Genomic DNA, 16,675 nt, shown 5'->3' on the forward strand with positions numbered 1-16,675 from the left:
AGTGACAGAGGTGATTGATTATAGGGTTGGTACACTAGTTAGGAAATATCTGAAAATCTTTTTTGAAGCTTTGCTTACAGATGATAATCAAAAGGGTTTTGTCTTAGCTTTTGAGCTTGGTGCAAAATACAAATGTATCTAAAACTAGCACCCACACTTCTTGTTTAAGACATGTTTGTTCTTGTTTAAGATGTACTTAGTGCTGCTGTGGATGAGGCAGTTGTCGTAGAGAAAAACTATGTGTTTTAAAAAATTATTTTAATAAACTATCTGTGTACTTGGGACCCTCCTACACATATTTGTGCTGCCTACATACAGGTATACAAGAAGTTTCAAAATGTATCATCCTTTGTAATACAGAAAATTTTAAGTTAATCATTATGTTAATGATATGAAGTAAGTAGCATTGATAAATTTATAGTTTGATATTTTTATTGGATGTTTGGTGCCTAATGGAAAATATGATAGCAGAATGCTCTGTGAACAAAGGCCTGTTAAACTGATTGCCCATAAAAATGAAAGTGTTTCGATCTATCTCCATTTGCTTATGTTATTTAAGACAGTTATAAAGCAGTATTACATTGCTAAATGAGCTCTTGTGCTTCCCTTAAGGAAGGCTAAAACTTCTTACAGATATTGGGGGACCATCTGTCCAGATCAATAAAAATTTGAAGAACTGGATGTTAATTCAGTTATTGGGGGCAAGAAAAAAATGCCTGTTTCTTAGTGGTGTACATATATATATAGTGCTGTATGTACCCATATATAGCCTCCAGATAACTCTTTGTCTGTTGTTGTATGTAGAACTGACGTGTGTTAGTAAATTTTGGAGAGTATAAGCAATTTTAATATATTGCAGTAGCAAAAGCTTTTGATAGTTTACTCTCCTCTTGGCTCATAGTTACCTTAGTTGATCCATTATTTATTTTACAAAAGGCTATTCTGAATCCAAAATTCTTATTTTTTCCTTCTTACAAAAATGAAGGTGTTTTTTCCCAAAAGGTTTGCTGAGGAGGTAATTTCTGTTATTTACTATTTGCAGCCAAGATGAAGAAGAACAGGATGGTTTCTCAGAAGTGCAAACTTCCCCTCCTCCTTCACCATTTCTTTCTGCCATATTGGCAGCTTTCCAGCCAGTGGCATACGATGATGAAGAGCAAGCCTGGCGCTGCCACGTCAATCAAATGCTGTCAGATACAGATGGATCTTGTGCTGTCTATACATTTCATGTCTTCTCAAGATTGTTTCAGGTCAGTGAATTCTCAGTGTATGATTGCTCATCTGAAATCCCTTCCTCCTACTTCTAAAGCTATTCTTCCCCTTGAAACTCCAAAAGCCACAAGATCATGGTAGCAAGAAGCTTTAGAAAGCAAATCAAAAGCAGACCAGAAAAACACATTGCTAAAGAAGTGTAACATTGTCATACACTGTTTTTCCATAGGGTATCTGCTGTATTCATTGCCTAGGAGTGAACCTGCTCAGAAAACAAACAAAAATTGAGAAAAGCTCAAAAAAAACCAGTTCAGTGTTTCTTGCAAGCTCTTAGTTCAGGTTGTGTCCCTTCTTTTATTTTCTGAACATCACCCAGGTTCTGTGATGATTACAGAATTAATGTCTTTCTCCTGCTTTTTTGTGGGAGTCATTATTATGGGATCGCAGCATGACAAACATTAATGAATTTATCTTGCACCTGTCTTGTGAGAAAAGGGTTTCTTTCTGCAGAAAAGTAATTGAAACACCATGAGATCCACTGGAGCTGGATGTTTCAAATGCCTCTCTTTAAGTATATTTACCTCACAGATTTGTTACCCAACACAAAATGCCTATGGCTTAATTTTTCTGGCTCTCTCCTCCCTCTATGTAGGGGATGAGTTTTTTATATTTTAAAAGTAATGCTTCTTTGCAAAGTCCTATGGGGTAGAAGAAGTATAATTAATCCATTTTATGTACAGGCAATGTGCCAAATGAGCTAAGAGAATATTCAGGACAAGACCTTATGACTCCAGCCCTTTCTTCTATATCTAGTATTAATTTTGTCCCATGTGTATGGGCAGTAACTTAGATGTGAAGAATTCATACTCTTACCTTTCCCATGGAATTACTTGTTTGCACATCTATACCCGTTTTCCATTTTATATTGAACTAAGTATTTTGCCACAGTGCCATGAAATTCCTGTTACAGATTGTAGATTTTTGTCTTTTTGCTTCATCTAGACATCAGGAATTTGGTTTTTCTGTATTATACCAAAGCTTAGCTGCAGTTGGTTTTTACTTATTCATTCATTTCCTGAAAGTGGTAAAATGAGAGCTCATATTCTCTTGTGTTCATTAAAGAGGGAGCTAGGAAGAAAGATAAAACTTGTCTTAACAGCTGTAAAGTTGGATACTCTGCACAGTAGCAATCCAGTGTTCAAGCAAGGGCAAAAAATGCTCCTGAGGAGTTGTTACTGGGTACAGAGGAGGGTTAAAATGATCAAATGATACTCAGGAGGCGTTGTTTGACTCCTTGTTTGACTGGACTTTTCCATTTTGCCTTCTGGCTCCTTCTTCCTGTGTTTAACTTTGCAGCTCTCTGTATAATCTTTATATAGTTTTATTCTACATGTAACTTCCAGGATTAATGAAACAGTCCATAGCAGAGTGCAGTGTTACGTTAGGCTAAGCTGACAGTCTGCATAATCAAACATGATAAACTCAGGACTGATTTTTGAAGACGGTAGAAACCCTGCGGTGGCAGTTTTGGACACAGATTGTGCTATGCAGGTCACATACTGACTCATAAAAGTCTATAATTTTCTGCAACACAAACACTTGAAAATAAATTGAACTATCTGTACTTCATAAAGACAAATAGTCATCCACCTATACTGAGGATAGAGGCCTAGATGTGATAGGAGTAATTGTCTTTATAGATACTGGCTGGTTTTATTGATTTATTGCATTTTCCAGAGCTAATTTTACATAAATATTCAGAGAAAATTACATACTAGTTTGTCATTTAATGAAAAAATATAATGCAATGGAACTTTGTCATGACGGAAATTTGCTCTGAAATTCTTACCTAAAAAGCCAAAAGAATAGTAAAACACGTTGTAAGATAAATGTTTTTCTGATTTGATTTCTAGACCATTCAAAGAAAGTTTGTATCTATAACAAATGATTCAGTCAGCTTTCTTGGCGAAAGCCTACAGCGCATTGGAACAAAATTTAGAAGTTCCCTGGAAGTGATGATGTTATGTTCAGAATGTCCCACGGTCTTTGTGGATGCGGAAACGGTAAGAATCTCAAACTTGCACGTTGGAATCTGTCTGCTTAAACATTTCATGTAACATACAAAATGATGTTTTAATATGTGGAAAAAAAAGAAACTCTTTGAAATCAGAAGGGAATTAAAATCTTAAGTGGCCACTATGTATCATAAACACTGGAAACCACAAGTGAGAAATGCATTTTCTCAAAAAACAGACTCCAGCTGTAACAGTGAACAGTAAGGAAACTCACTGATAGTACATATCACTTTAATTCCCTTGCTACTCTTCACCTTCCCTGCTTGTTCATATTTATTCTATGTTCTCTGTGAAGGTAAGAAAAAGGGAGACTACTTATCTAGCAGCAACTTTTCCTTTTTATATTACATTGTTTTATGTATATATTCAGTGATGCATGAGAAGAACATTGTTGCTACAGATATACAGCGAGAAGACTTTGAATTGTTTGTTGTCATGCAAGTTGAAATCCTGGTTACAATAAATATTAATGCAAGAAGTCAGCTCAATGTTCAGCAGCAGTCAAAAAAAACCCTGTGCTAGAATTATTAAGAAAGGAAACAGCAAAACAGGAAACATCCCTGAATTAATGTACGTATTCCCAGTATACCTACGTCCTGAATTTTGGGGGCAGTTTTGGTCCCCTGCTCTCAGAGCAAAGGTAGTAGCACTGGAAAAGATTAAAGAACAATCACGAGGATGATGAAATATGTACCATGGCTTCCATGTAAAATATGAGTATATGGGCTAGGATTTTTAGCCCTTTAGAAGATAAATCTGTCCACAGATGTCTTATCATGGATAAGTGATAGAAATTATTTTATTTTTGTCTTAATTGATGTTGAGGGTGATCAAATTTAGCTAGCAGTTACTTACAAAACATACAGAACCAAGGTCCTTCATGTGATACATAATCGAACTCTGAAATGCTGTCACTTTTTATGGTGTCTGTTCATGTTTTCAAAAAGCCACTAACGACATCCATGGAAGAAATAGCCCTGGACAGGTCCTTTGAATATGCAGAACAACGTGTTGACAGAGGCTAAGAAAGCTCTCTGGAGCAGGTGGATCACCACATGTTTGCCCTTTTTTAAACAACTGCCATTAGACATTGTCAGCTGCAGGGCTGGGGTAGATGGATCTTTGGCCTTGACACCCAGTGTGAGACACTTCTCCTGACCTGCTTCTTTTCCCTTGGTACTAAGGAGCAACTCCTTCTTAAGCTTTCACTTAAGAATATGAGGACTAAAAAAGCATGATACAGATAGTGCATTTCAAGGGAATCACCTGTAATGTTTTTTGGTTTTACTTATGCCACTTTAAAAGCAGTAGAAATTTACCAAAGAAATAAATTTCTTTGGGATAAGAAGCCATAAGAAAAGTTGAACTAGTACCTAACTAGAACAGCATGTGTATTTTAAAATAAAAAAGCAAATATACATAAATACAAATATAAAAAGGAATCATAAATATAGCACACAAATACTTATTTGTGTATATGTGTACGTATTAGTGTTGTTACATTGACAAATACTATATAAATAAATCTTTCCTCTCCAAATAATTTAGGTGAAATGAACCTGCTTGTCAGGTTAATTCTCATTGATAAAGTACAGAGCTCTTAATGTGTGCAAGGACAGACCAGCGTGAGGGAGGAAACATGTTAGAGATTTTTATTACAGGAAGTGTCAGGAGAAGGACTAATGAAAAAACCTAAGTGATAATAAAACTGCAGGGAGAAATGGTGGAAGAAAGCTGAGGTAGCAGTCCCTGAGGGAAAAAGAGATTGTGAAACCAGAAAAGAGGTAAAAGAGGCAGTCATTAATAGTAGAAGATTCTTCAAATAGACAATGGTTCCTGCTTTGACAAAGTCCTGTTTCTTACAGACTGCAGAAGCCTTTGCTGGTGGTATAGTTTGTATATTGAGAAGAGCAAGTAACCCTCAGTGGATACTCCTTAGGTTGCTACGGGAGCAATCCAGCAGCAGTACCTTTCCTTCCTTCTACAGGCTGTTCTAGTTACACTAGTGGTGTGTGTATCAAATACTATTCTTCATTATGAAAGATCTAAAAATTGCTTTGAAATCTCTTTTTCACATGTTAACTAGGTACTACTCTTCTTATTTTGGAATCAAAACTGTTGTTCACTGATTTAAGTGGTACAGTTACATGTGTTAATTCACTTACTCAAAGGTGTCACAAGTGACATGTGCCCAGCTAATTCTAATTTGTTTGTTTTTCCAAATGTGAACATGGGATTCTGTATTATATAATTTAGATATCAGACTGTACGGATTATAGTCAGATATTACATGATTACAGAGTTAATTGCTTTTATCTTCCAGCTACTGTCTTGTGGCCTGCTAGAAACATTGAAGTTCAGTGTTCTAGAGCTCCAAGAACACTTGGATACCTATAATGTCAAAAGAGAGGCAGCAGAACAGGTGAGTCTCTTGTATTTCGAAACAAAAATATTAGAACCTGCTCATCAAGAAAATGTTGCAGGTCCTTATCTCTCATCACAGGTATCTAAAGGTAAACTGTGGGAAAACACTTCTAAAATAAAATCCTGTTTCCTTTTCTTACTACTATGCTATGTATATTATCTGAACCTGAGGGGGTTTTTTTTTACATGTAATTCATTTTTGTTGCACGTATTTTGGAAACTGATTTTTAATATATAACACTGCACAAATCCACTAACAGTGGGAAAAGCACATTCCTAATTTAAAAGTCCTCTTTTAAAAATACTCAAGTATTTCTAACATTAAGATCAATAAATAATGGATTTTTTAAATTTATGTTCTGCTTATTTTATTAGACTAGAGATTCACCTTCAGATTAAGACATTTACAGATAACTATCTATATGGGAATTAAGTGCATTAACACCCTTATTCAAGAATCAGGTCAATACAATAAAAGGAATCAAGAAAGCAATGCATTTATCCTAATACAGATACTGGCTTGTTTAACTGAATAATTCTTTAGACTTCTATTTGGTGACTGAATCTCCACCAACAGCAATGGGGGTTCTACAGCTGTGTCACACAGACTCAAATTCAGGGCTCATCTTACAGCTGGATCTCATTGAGGCTGATATTTATGTGTTGTTGAATAATGCAGTTTACTTTCCAAGGTATATGTTAGTGGTTATATCCTTTTTCTGAAGAAATGCAGTTTAGAAGTTGAAAATTTCTGTAGCAAGGGTTTGTATATTTGGTTTTGTGAACCTGTGTGTGAAGTTCAGAAAGTAAGATACTAACTTCAGTAAACTGAAACAGGTAAGATTTGTATTTCAAGATCCAAAAGAAGACATGGATCTACAATCAGTTTTGCAAAGAGAGGGAGAGAGAGAATATATGGGGTTTTTGTTCTAGAGAGATGATGATTTCTAGGAAGGTTGAACATGCTGAATTTTACTGATCTCAGCAGCCTGTGAAGCCATGACAATGGCGGTATAGACAAGTGTGAGTGATGCAAAAGAGAACCAGAATTCAAGCCATGATGCCTTGGCAGGGCTGTATTTTGCAGCACAAGTGGCTCCATGTTTCTTAATCATGCTGAGTTTATTAGGAAATTATGGCCTTTGCCTTGCAAAGATTGCTGACAGCTCATCTGTTGAATAGACTAGACATGCACTTTTTTGTGGAAAGGATCTCAAAAGACGTGTGGTTTCCTCTAAGCCAGTGCTAAAGTATGCCACGCAGCACTGTTAATGTAAATAAACTCTTGGTAGGATCCAGGCCAGCATTTCTGCTAAAGAGTTGCTGCACTTGTTTGCCCTGCTCTGTGGTAATAACAATTTATTTGGTCTAATATAACGAGCTGCATTCTGCCATGTAGGCTTAATCAGAAACAAAGTGCTCATCTAATGACTTAAGATTATTTTACTCAATGTAATATTTAATGTCTGGCAATCTCCAATGCATAATGCTATCAGCACTCCTATGAGAGCATAATGTATTTCATTCCTCCTTTTAGAGAGCAGCACTGAGGCACAGAGGGTGATTTGCCCGCTGGTCATACAGGAAGATTTATGACAGGGTAAAAAGGGACTCGTGTGTGTGTGTAATTAGAACAATGACTATCCAAACATGGAGGAATTTTACATCAGCTCCCCATTTAACCTAGTTTATCACAGCAGTAACCAATGGTATTGTTTTGTTGATTTGTGAAAATATAACAAGCTAGAATTACATCCCTTTCAGATGGCCACGAATTCATGAAATGTTTTTTTAGCTAATTTTGCACTGCCACGTTTCATATTGACATAAATCCATGCTGGATATTAAGAACTTCTTTGTATTTTATTTTACTAGGTAAACAAATAAAAATATCAGTTTGATGGCCTCTGTCATTATATCATAGCGAAGGAGTTGTTTTTTCTGTCATAAGGGAGTCCAGTAACATGTTTCTGTGGTCAGCCTGTCTTCTGCCACAGATTTGTGAGTGACTGGAGCAGGACAAAGGTTCACAGGGTTAAAGGAATTGTTCTGAAGCAACTGAGAGCATTTTGTCGGGGTTTTATTTTTATTTAATCATTTATGAATAAAAAGAAGCAGTACTAATAAGCAAGAAACATTTAGCTTTGACCAGTCATCTCTGACTCTTGATAGCATGTCGTTTAGACAATTTACTGCGTTAAGTGGTTATTGAGCATGTTAATTTAGAAGTAGTGACTGACTATCTCAGATAATTTACTTTTCTAAAACTTTTTTAGAAGTATTTCTTTAGCTGTTTACCCTCTTTTTCTATGGTGTATTGTATATTAAATGTAAACTAAGAATCTTCTAAGCTACTTCTTAGATATGTTTTATTCTTTTCTTACTCTGTCCTCTTGAACAGAGTATAGGGAATGATTGAACAAGACTTCCTCAAGTAAAATCTGAATTTCTGTTGTTGCATACAGTTCTGCTATGTATCCTATTAAATCTGAAAGTATTAAGGCAAAATGCTTAATCAGCTTAATGCAGACCTTTGCTTTTTTCATAGAAACACACAGAAAAATTATCAAATTAACTGGTTGGGCTGTTGTATAATAAAGTCAATAAAAATTAACAGATATTTAAATAAATGTAATTTGCATGTTAATCTGGTGTCCTCTAGAATTAACCACTAGAAAAATCTGTATGTTCATTTCTATAATGAAAAACAGTTGTTTAAACTTTATCCTAATAGATGATGTTTGTCACTCTCAGTGCTGTGTGGTATACAAGCATTCGCATGAATCAGATTGAAAAAGTGAAGGCTTGGGCTGCAGTTGCTTGAAACTCTTGCCTATGCACCAAGATAAGACAGAAAGGTACCTATAGTATAGGGAGTTTACCATGTCTGTTAAGGGTTTAATCTGGCAAACCAACCTGTGCTATGACCAAGACCAGCCCCAGATTTCCCTGTGTTATGCTCCTATGTAGGAGATAGATGGAGAAAACAGGAATTGATAAAGAGCAAACACATAAAGAAGGTTATTCTATCACACTATTCCCAAAAAAAAAAAATTAGATCTTTCTACCGTGCTGAACATATATTCTGTAAAAATTCTTAGCAAATTAATTTTGTCACCTTTTTGGAGCTATTGTTCTATTTTCTTGCAAGGAGACTGCTTGGACTTCATCTGTGTATTAGGGACAAAGACACTGAATCAGATAAATGTAATAGAAAATACAAGCTTATAGACACAGCATTCTAGGCACACCCTTTATTCACACTGGTTCTAAGATTTACAAAAAGATCTTAAAAGGGCAGCGTGTGAAAATAAATACTAGCTGCCCAATTGCTGATCTGTTTGTTCCAGTGCAAACCTATTCCATCATTCCTGATGGATGCTGTCTGATAAAAAGAAAAATGAGATTTGCTGTGGATGTTGGTATCCATGTCACTAATTGAAACTGACACTGCAATGTTCAGAGAATTCCATTTCTCCTCTTGATGAGCACACAGGCCTAGTTAATTCACTAAGTAACCTTTATTAAATTGAGCAGATGGGAAATCACATTTTTCTTTTTCTTGCATCAGACAGAGGTTAGAAAAAGGTCACCAAGATTCCCTCTGAGATTCAAAATACCAAACACATGCAGTAGGCTAAATTATTCTTCCTTGGATGTATAGAGCCTATTCTTCATTTCAGAAGATATTATGCACTTTCTCTCAACACAATGCATTCCCATTTCAGTAATACCCATGCTTGCAGTTGTTTGTACTGTACAGAAAAATATGCTGGGCCCTGTGTCAATGGGATGATCAGGTTGTATTGTCCAAAAAGAACATATTTGATTCTGTAAATGCTTTGTAGTAACACAGATACTCGTGTGAATGCCAGTACCCATGGAGGTTATTTTTTGAGAAATTTGCATGGTTGGTTTAAGGGTAGAAAAAGAGACTGCCCACTGAAATTAATAAACTTGTCTGCTATAGGAACTGGAGTTAAATACAGCCCTGAGTGGGACCTGCAGGTTTGCATTGTGTAGTGCAAGAATACTTCATCTCCTTGGCTTGTATGAATGGGAGGTGATGCTAAACTCCTGCTGGAGAATTTTGGTTTTTTTGTTTCATTCTGTAAACCTGCATTTACATCTACTTACACAGGAGAACTCTATTTCCTTCTGTTTCTAAAGTAGTCCCAAGAAATGTAACAGGCTTATTCTCTAATGTGATTAGTAGTATATTTTAAAGGCTGATAAATCATGTTGGTGTAAACCTTGTGCCGGAAGTAAAGAGAGGGATGTTTCTGCTTCCACCCTCTCACACATTTTCCTGTAACAGTATCAATTCAATCATGGGTTAGTATTTATGCTGAAGTGTACTGTCTCCGTCTTGGGTAATGAAGGCTACAGGAAAATTACAACACAAGGGACACAATAAAAGCTACAAAGCGATTTATCAGAGTGGATACTGCAAACAACATTGGTAAACAACTGATTTCATATCACAATTTCTTATGTTACCCGAGATTGTACAAGACAAAGTGTCTTAAGCAGTTTTAGCACAGTCTTCAGTTTGCGCTGTTTCAGAAGATTTTTAATCTTGTTTATATTTATTTTGCAGTGGCTAGAAGACTGCAAAAGGACATTTGGTACTGATGATGGTATTCATGGGACTAACACAGATGCCCAGGTAGGTGTATGTCATTTATGAGTCTCAGGATATGAGATTAAAAATCATCTTTATGACACAAAAATTCTAATACTTGTAGAGAGATTAAAAATATATGAAAAGCTTTTCATTTCAGTTATCATCCTATCTTTTGGAAACTCAGAGTCTCATGAAGTGGTAATAAGAATGGGTCTTCTTAATAAAAGCTGGCAATCTGTCTTGGGTTCTAGACTTAATAACATTGAGTAGATAAGCAGACTAGATACCATCTGTGTACCAGCAAGTCAGCTTTTCTGCTGCTGTTTCTAGAAGAAAAAAAGATTAATATTCTGGTTATATGCTCAGATACATTGTCTACTCAAAAACTTCTGTTGAATTTAACATAGTTAGTACTATAGAACTACGTAAGACCTTTCTGGAGCCAATTTGGGTGAGAAGGAACAGGGAGTAAAGTAGCAGTATAGCAGAAAGCTCATAAAACACTTCTGTCAAAATATTATCTAACAATAGGTTAAGTAACCATTAATATTAGTTGAATATTTTGTATGTATTTGCATGGCATCATCCATGTTTAATACTACTAATTGCTATAGTAAGTGATAGCTTTTCCCCAAATGGACTAGGACTGGGGGTTTTTTAAAACAGAATAGATACATAATACTGATACGGTAAAAAAAGAAAATCCAAAACCCGACATTAGCAGGTACCAGGAATCTGCCATCTGAAGTACAGTGGTAAGGACAGTGAAAGATGTAAGAGAGTACTGCAGGTGGCAGATGAACTTACCTTTTCACAGTGACAGTTTGACAAAAACCTCAAATCCAAGCTGAGAAAGGAATTTTATTTCTTTTATTCAATTGAACTATTCATTGATGCATTTGGTCATGTTTCTGCTGCTGAAGATGTAGTCTTCAGGAACAGAAATGTCTGCTGTATCTTTGGACTATTTCTTCTTTTATACAGTTTTCTTTTGCTGTTCTTCATATATATATATACATGTTTGGGGTTTTTTAATTCAATCACAAAATGTGCCTCAGTTTCTAGAGCAGTGAACATCTGATAATATACTGTTAATTTTTATACTGCACTGAAGTTGCACATTAAAAAAATAAATTGTGGATAATCTTAGCTAATATAAAACCAGCAAAATAATGTGCTACCATTTGGAAGGACTTCTGTCTTGCCTATGAACACATACTTTAGTGTATTTTACACTAAGTATACATGTTTGTATACTGACTGGTATATCTTTAGAAATAGATATAACAACAATTACTATTATAATACAGTACATGCTGTATATATTAATAAAAAAATTTATGTATTTCAGTTCATACTTACAATTTGGTTTACATACACCAAGAAACTGTTCTAACATTTAGTTGTTAGAACAGAACCATTCTTGTCATGAACGTGTTACTGTTCCTACTGTATAGCTGGGGGAACTAAGAAATGGAAGACAAGCAACATGCAGGCTTTCAAATAGCTTGTACAGAGAGAATCCATGATTCCCCAGCAAGGCAGTTTGGCCTATCTTCTCTGTTTCTGCAAGGCTTGAAGATAGCCTCTGAAAAGGAGTTTGTGACCAATCACACTGGTGATTATTTGTGGGGACCTGTTTTGATTTTGGTTTTTAATCCTAGCCTGTGAGGGAGGTGTGCTGGTAATTCTTCAAAAGTCCTTGTAAATGGAATGTGGGGCTGCTAAGTCTAAGCAGTCAACCAGTTAATGCTAAAAATGTGTGTTATCTTGCTCAGGAAAACAGATATTTTTCATTCACTAACACAAATAAGATTTTCTTACTAATTTTTAGCACTGTGGTCCATACAGCTAAGAAAGAGCAAGATTAATTCTGTTCTGGCTTGTGCTTTGCCAGCAGACTTGCAAGTAAATCCAATTATTCAGTTCTGGCTATTAGCACAAGCAAGCCTGAAAGAATGCATCTGGATTCTGGCTAGACTGTTTCTACAGGACAGGCAGGTAGAAATATCAGATTATTTCTCAAGTAAGCATGTATGTGAAAGACACTGAAGCAGTACAAAGCCATTTTTAAAAGAAAACCTCTCTTGAATTTTTAAAAGGTAGCTATCAAGGTGTGATTTGGGGGAAAGAGATTAATTATGGCTTACAGTAATAATGAGACTTGGCTTTAAGACCACTACTACTTAATGACTAAAATTATTAAATAGTCAACCCTGCCATTTCTCAAAATCTGATTCTCTGTGCTCCATTGAAGTGAGTCATTGAATGCATGTTAACTTCTGCAGTTCAAGATCTTATGTCTTCAGTGTTCTGTGGATCAGAAGTTTTCACTTACAAATAATTGTGCTGTGTATATAATAGCACAGAGTGCAGAACAAAAACATGCAGTGCAACAAAAACATGCAGTGTTTATAACCTGTGAAGCACACAGTATGTAGCTTACCATAACATCGTGTACAGCTGTGTGCTTAGAAAAGCTCAGCTGCTTCTGTCTGTTGGGAGTCAGACATCTTCATATGTTTTGCTCTCAGGCACATGGTGTGATTCCAATGGGGTTGTTCTGTGCAGGGCCAGGAGTTGGGCTTAAGTGATCCTTGTAGATCCCTTCCAACTCAGGATATTCTATGATTCTGTGATCTGGTTTGCTATGACCACTGTACGTGCCTAAGTGCCATCAATACGCTTAGTGCTGTACAAAGCACAGGAGTGGTGAAGTTCATGTTCCTAGTCTGACAAATATATTTTCTGGCTATTTCTCTCCCTATTCCTCTTCCCCAAACATTTTTTTTTAAATGGCTTGTAAAAACCAAGTGCAATTACATTACAGAAATCTCTCAGAGGTGTTGAGAATTGAGTTTAGCAAACCCAAGAATTTCTAAACTGATTCAGAATCCAAATTAACCTTGCATCTCCAATTTTAAAATGCAATATTTTTGCTTAAATTGTTGTCATACAGAACAAGTAAGAAGCATTGTACAGATGTTCAGACCTAAGTGTCCTTGATTTTGATTACCTTAAATTTGTGCACCTTTCAGACTACACAAGGTATAAAGACCAGACAGGGTTGTAAGAGTGTTACTGATGCTGTGGGACAACAAAGCCAATATTGTCTATCTTTAGTTATAGCAGCAAGTAATTTTACACCAAATTCAGCCTGTTAATTTTTTTTTTTACATTCAGGATATATTTGGAGCATGTTACTTGTATTTCTTCCTCCATTTTACCTGGGACATCTTTTACCCTAATTAAGATTATTTCCTACACTAATTCTTGCTCTTTTTTCTTTCTTTGTATTTTTGTGACCTGCTCATCTTCTTGCTTAGCAAATGGAAATTCTAGCAGTAAGTGACAGTTCTTGATTTATCAAATACTTAACCAAGCCAGTCACCAAACTAGTCTCCATCTGTCTTGTCCATTTGTGAAATAATGATGTCTTGTCCTAGACTATTACAGAAATGCTGTGTGCTTCAGTTTTGCATCATCTAACCCATTAGACTGTTGGTCCTTTGTAGATAATAGGATCCTGTAGTTAGTAGAATGTTATAAAGATTATTCCATTAGCACTAGCTTTTATGTCTGTATGTGAAGCAGTATTAACACTGTCTGCACTTCTGACCAGTGTTTTAGAGGCATAAAAATGGAAGCAAGACAGTGTGTAAGTTAATACTGCTATTTCATTTGCTTAAGAATATATAATGTGTTATTTTCTAAAGAAGAATAAGGGCTACCTTTTATAAAGAAAACATTTTTCTTGCCTCCAGGAATGGAATTATTTTCCTCCTACTCTGTCAGGCAGTGTAAGCTAAGGGCCAGGTTCTATACTGTGCTTACAATATAAATATTAATGTTTATGAAAGATCCTATACTTATGGACCACAACTGCTTCTTTTGGATATTAGATCTTGAATTTAAAACAGTAAAATATCAACAATAAAAGTAAGTGATCTATGAAACTCTTACCTTGTTTTTGAGACATGAAATCTTTAAATGTTCCAGACATTTCAAAATGCCTTTTGAATCACTTCACATCCCACTCCACCCCCCTTCTTGGAAATGTAACTTATTAAAAAGTGAACTTTAAATCTATGTAAGATGCTACTTGTAAATCTAGAACTGAATGAAGCTTTCACCTGCTTTTCATTAGCTTACTGTATGTTAGCTTCTGAATATTTTTGGCATTTTCTTTAGTAACCAAATTAACTACTTTTAATTTTGCACACTCTATACTGAAGAAGTTGTGATTTATTGTCTCTTGTACTGGAAGAGGTTTGCAGTTCCTGAATATAATAGTGTTGTTTATATTTGTAGGAGTTGGAGTTGTGTCGGAGGCTATACAAGTTGCATTTCCAGTTGCTGCTTCTCTTCCAAGCCTATTGCAAACTCATCAGTCAAGTAAAAACAATCAAGAAAGAAGCAGAGGTAATGAAAACCATGCCACTCAGCTAGTAATTGTTGACATTTTAAAAGCAGACAATTTAAAATACATTTTGATAATGCTTTCATCAGTGGGATATCTTTTTAGAAACTCGACGAGGGTTCCAGCTGTTTTATAGCCAATTAATAAAATATTTAAGTAGAGCTTACAAGAATTCCCTGAGATGTTCAATTACCTGTGTTGATTTTTGTACAGCTTGAAAGCTCTTTAAAAAAAGACAAGAATGTAGGGAGTCCAGTGATGAGGATTTTAAATATTTCAGTAGCACTCCTGGTGCATTCTAATCAAGCTACAATCAAGGCACATCAACTCCACTCAACGGAGCTCTGTGGTGAAAGCCCCTTTCCATCGACCTGGTGTTTCCTATAACAAACATCATCGCTTGCTACCAACTGATTCATTTAACTGTCATTTCAGCCACCATTCAATTACTCTGCAACCTTAGTCCCCATCCTAAACAGTTAGTGCATTCTAGACCTCTTATGCCTGATTTTTAGTTGTAGTAACTTCAGAAGTAAAACATGTCTTTCAGTGTGCACATGTAGTACATACATGCTGTTAATCAAGTTGCGTGCATTATGATATTAATAATGTCTTCTGTAAGTTCTCCCCTGGGTCTGGAATGCAATAAACGGGGGTAGCAGAAAAAAAAAACTAGGTCTTGCTTGATATAGAAGGGAGGAACATGAAACACCTTAGTGAAAGTCTTTGGTTTATGAGTAGCTTCAGAAAAAAACTGAGCATGTTCCTCACTTGTATTTCCAGATTTTTGTAGAGGCTGCAAATAAGTTTGTGTTTGAAGAATGTTGTGGAAGGTTGGCATCACATCAGTCCCACTTCTTGCCTAAGTTACTCAGATGCAGAATCATGTTCTGCCTTGTGTTTTACTCAGGCCTTGCAGCTAAAGCCAAAGATAATATTATATACACTGGCTGTGCTACTGTGCTGGGTTACCAGTCTTCCATATATTTTCCTTCGTATTTAAGATGTCTTTATAATGGCACCATTGCTGTCATACTTTTCTGAAATGTTTAATTCTTTTTGTCAGTTCGTTATTGAGTAATGTGGGGAGAAAATAAATTTACTTTTTGAATTAAATTTTAAAGGAACTAAGATGGAAACTTCATCGGGGAAAGCCCAAATACTTGACATGCATGCTTGGGCCATTAAATTAACTGTATACTTAAGCGACTGCAGAAAATATTTGGGTGTTCTTTTTCTATTTCTCATTATTGCATTGAGGAGGAAAAATAAAAATCTGATCTTCTGAAAATTAATTTGGCTGAAAACGTATTTAAACTAGAAAAGATAACTTATACCTGTTTTAGGTAATAAACATGTCTGAAGAACTTGCTCTTTTGGAGAGCTGCCTGAAAGAGGCCGAGGCGGTGTCTGACAGTGGTATCGAAGAAATTGAAATTGCAGAGGCTTCCCAAGCTAGCACAGAAACAGCTATTCACTCTCTCATTGAATCCCTGAGAAACAAGGAGTTTGTGTCAGCTGTGGCACAGGTCAAGGCTTTCAGGTAAGTTTTTAAGGATTGCTTTCAAATCTTGAGTTTCTTAATAGACCTTCTAAAATTAAAAACAGAGATAGGCACTATTCCTTTTTTCTTCAGTTCTTGCTGGATGTCCTTGTAGAAAAGGACAAATGCTGTTGCTTCATTACAGCTTGTCTTTTTCGTAAAATAATTAAAAAAAATAAAAATCTGTTTTAGTAGTACTTGTTCTTTAGAATTTACCTCTGAGAAATGATACTGTTACGTACCTGGACTATGGAAGAAACATTTCTCTATGTCTTTTGTTCAAATATCTGCTTAAAGAACAAAAATACTTAAACTTTTGGTTTTTAAATCGAAATTGCATGTTATTTTCTCTTGCATTTTCCTGTCTTCTGTTC

General features: G+C 35.7%; 1 protein-coding gene across 16 annotated transcripts in view; it reads left to right on the forward strand.

The window, feature by feature from the left end:
* The window catches only part of FRYL (FRY like transcription coactivator), a 171,322-nt gene that overhangs the window by 152,492 nt on the left and 2,155 nt on the right, over window positions 1-16,675 (forward strand). For 13 of the 16 annotated variants that reach the window (XM_042053672.1, XM_042053673.1, XM_042053670.1 and 10 more), the window contains 7 exons: window positions 1,043-1,250; window positions 3,126-3,275; window positions 5,611-5,709; window positions 10,312-10,380; window positions 13,665-13,682; window positions 14,650-14,760; window positions 16,105-16,301. In XM_042053672.1, coding sequence (XP_041909606.1) covers window positions 1,043-1,250; window positions 3,126-3,275; window positions 5,611-5,709; window positions 10,312-10,380; window positions 13,665-13,682; window positions 14,650-14,760; window positions 16,105-16,301 — 852 coding nt within the window. The remainder of the gene's footprint in view (window positions 1-1,042; window positions 1,251-3,125; window positions 3,276-5,610; window positions 5,710-10,311; window positions 10,381-13,664; window positions 13,683-14,649; window positions 14,761-16,104; window positions 16,302-16,675) is intronic. The other 3 variants (XM_042053664.1, XM_042053677.1, XM_042053668.1) reach the window with 1 other exon arrangement.

Source organism: Corvus kubaryi, unplaced genomic scaffold, assembly GCF_017639235.1.
Source record: "Corvus kubaryi isolate FWS band 111438036 unplaced genomic scaffold, C.kubaryi_AGA036_p1.0 split1-131, whole genome shotgun sequence".
Classification (NCBI taxonomy): Eukaryota; Metazoa; Chordata; class Aves; order Passeriformes; family Corvidae; genus Corvus; species Corvus kubaryi.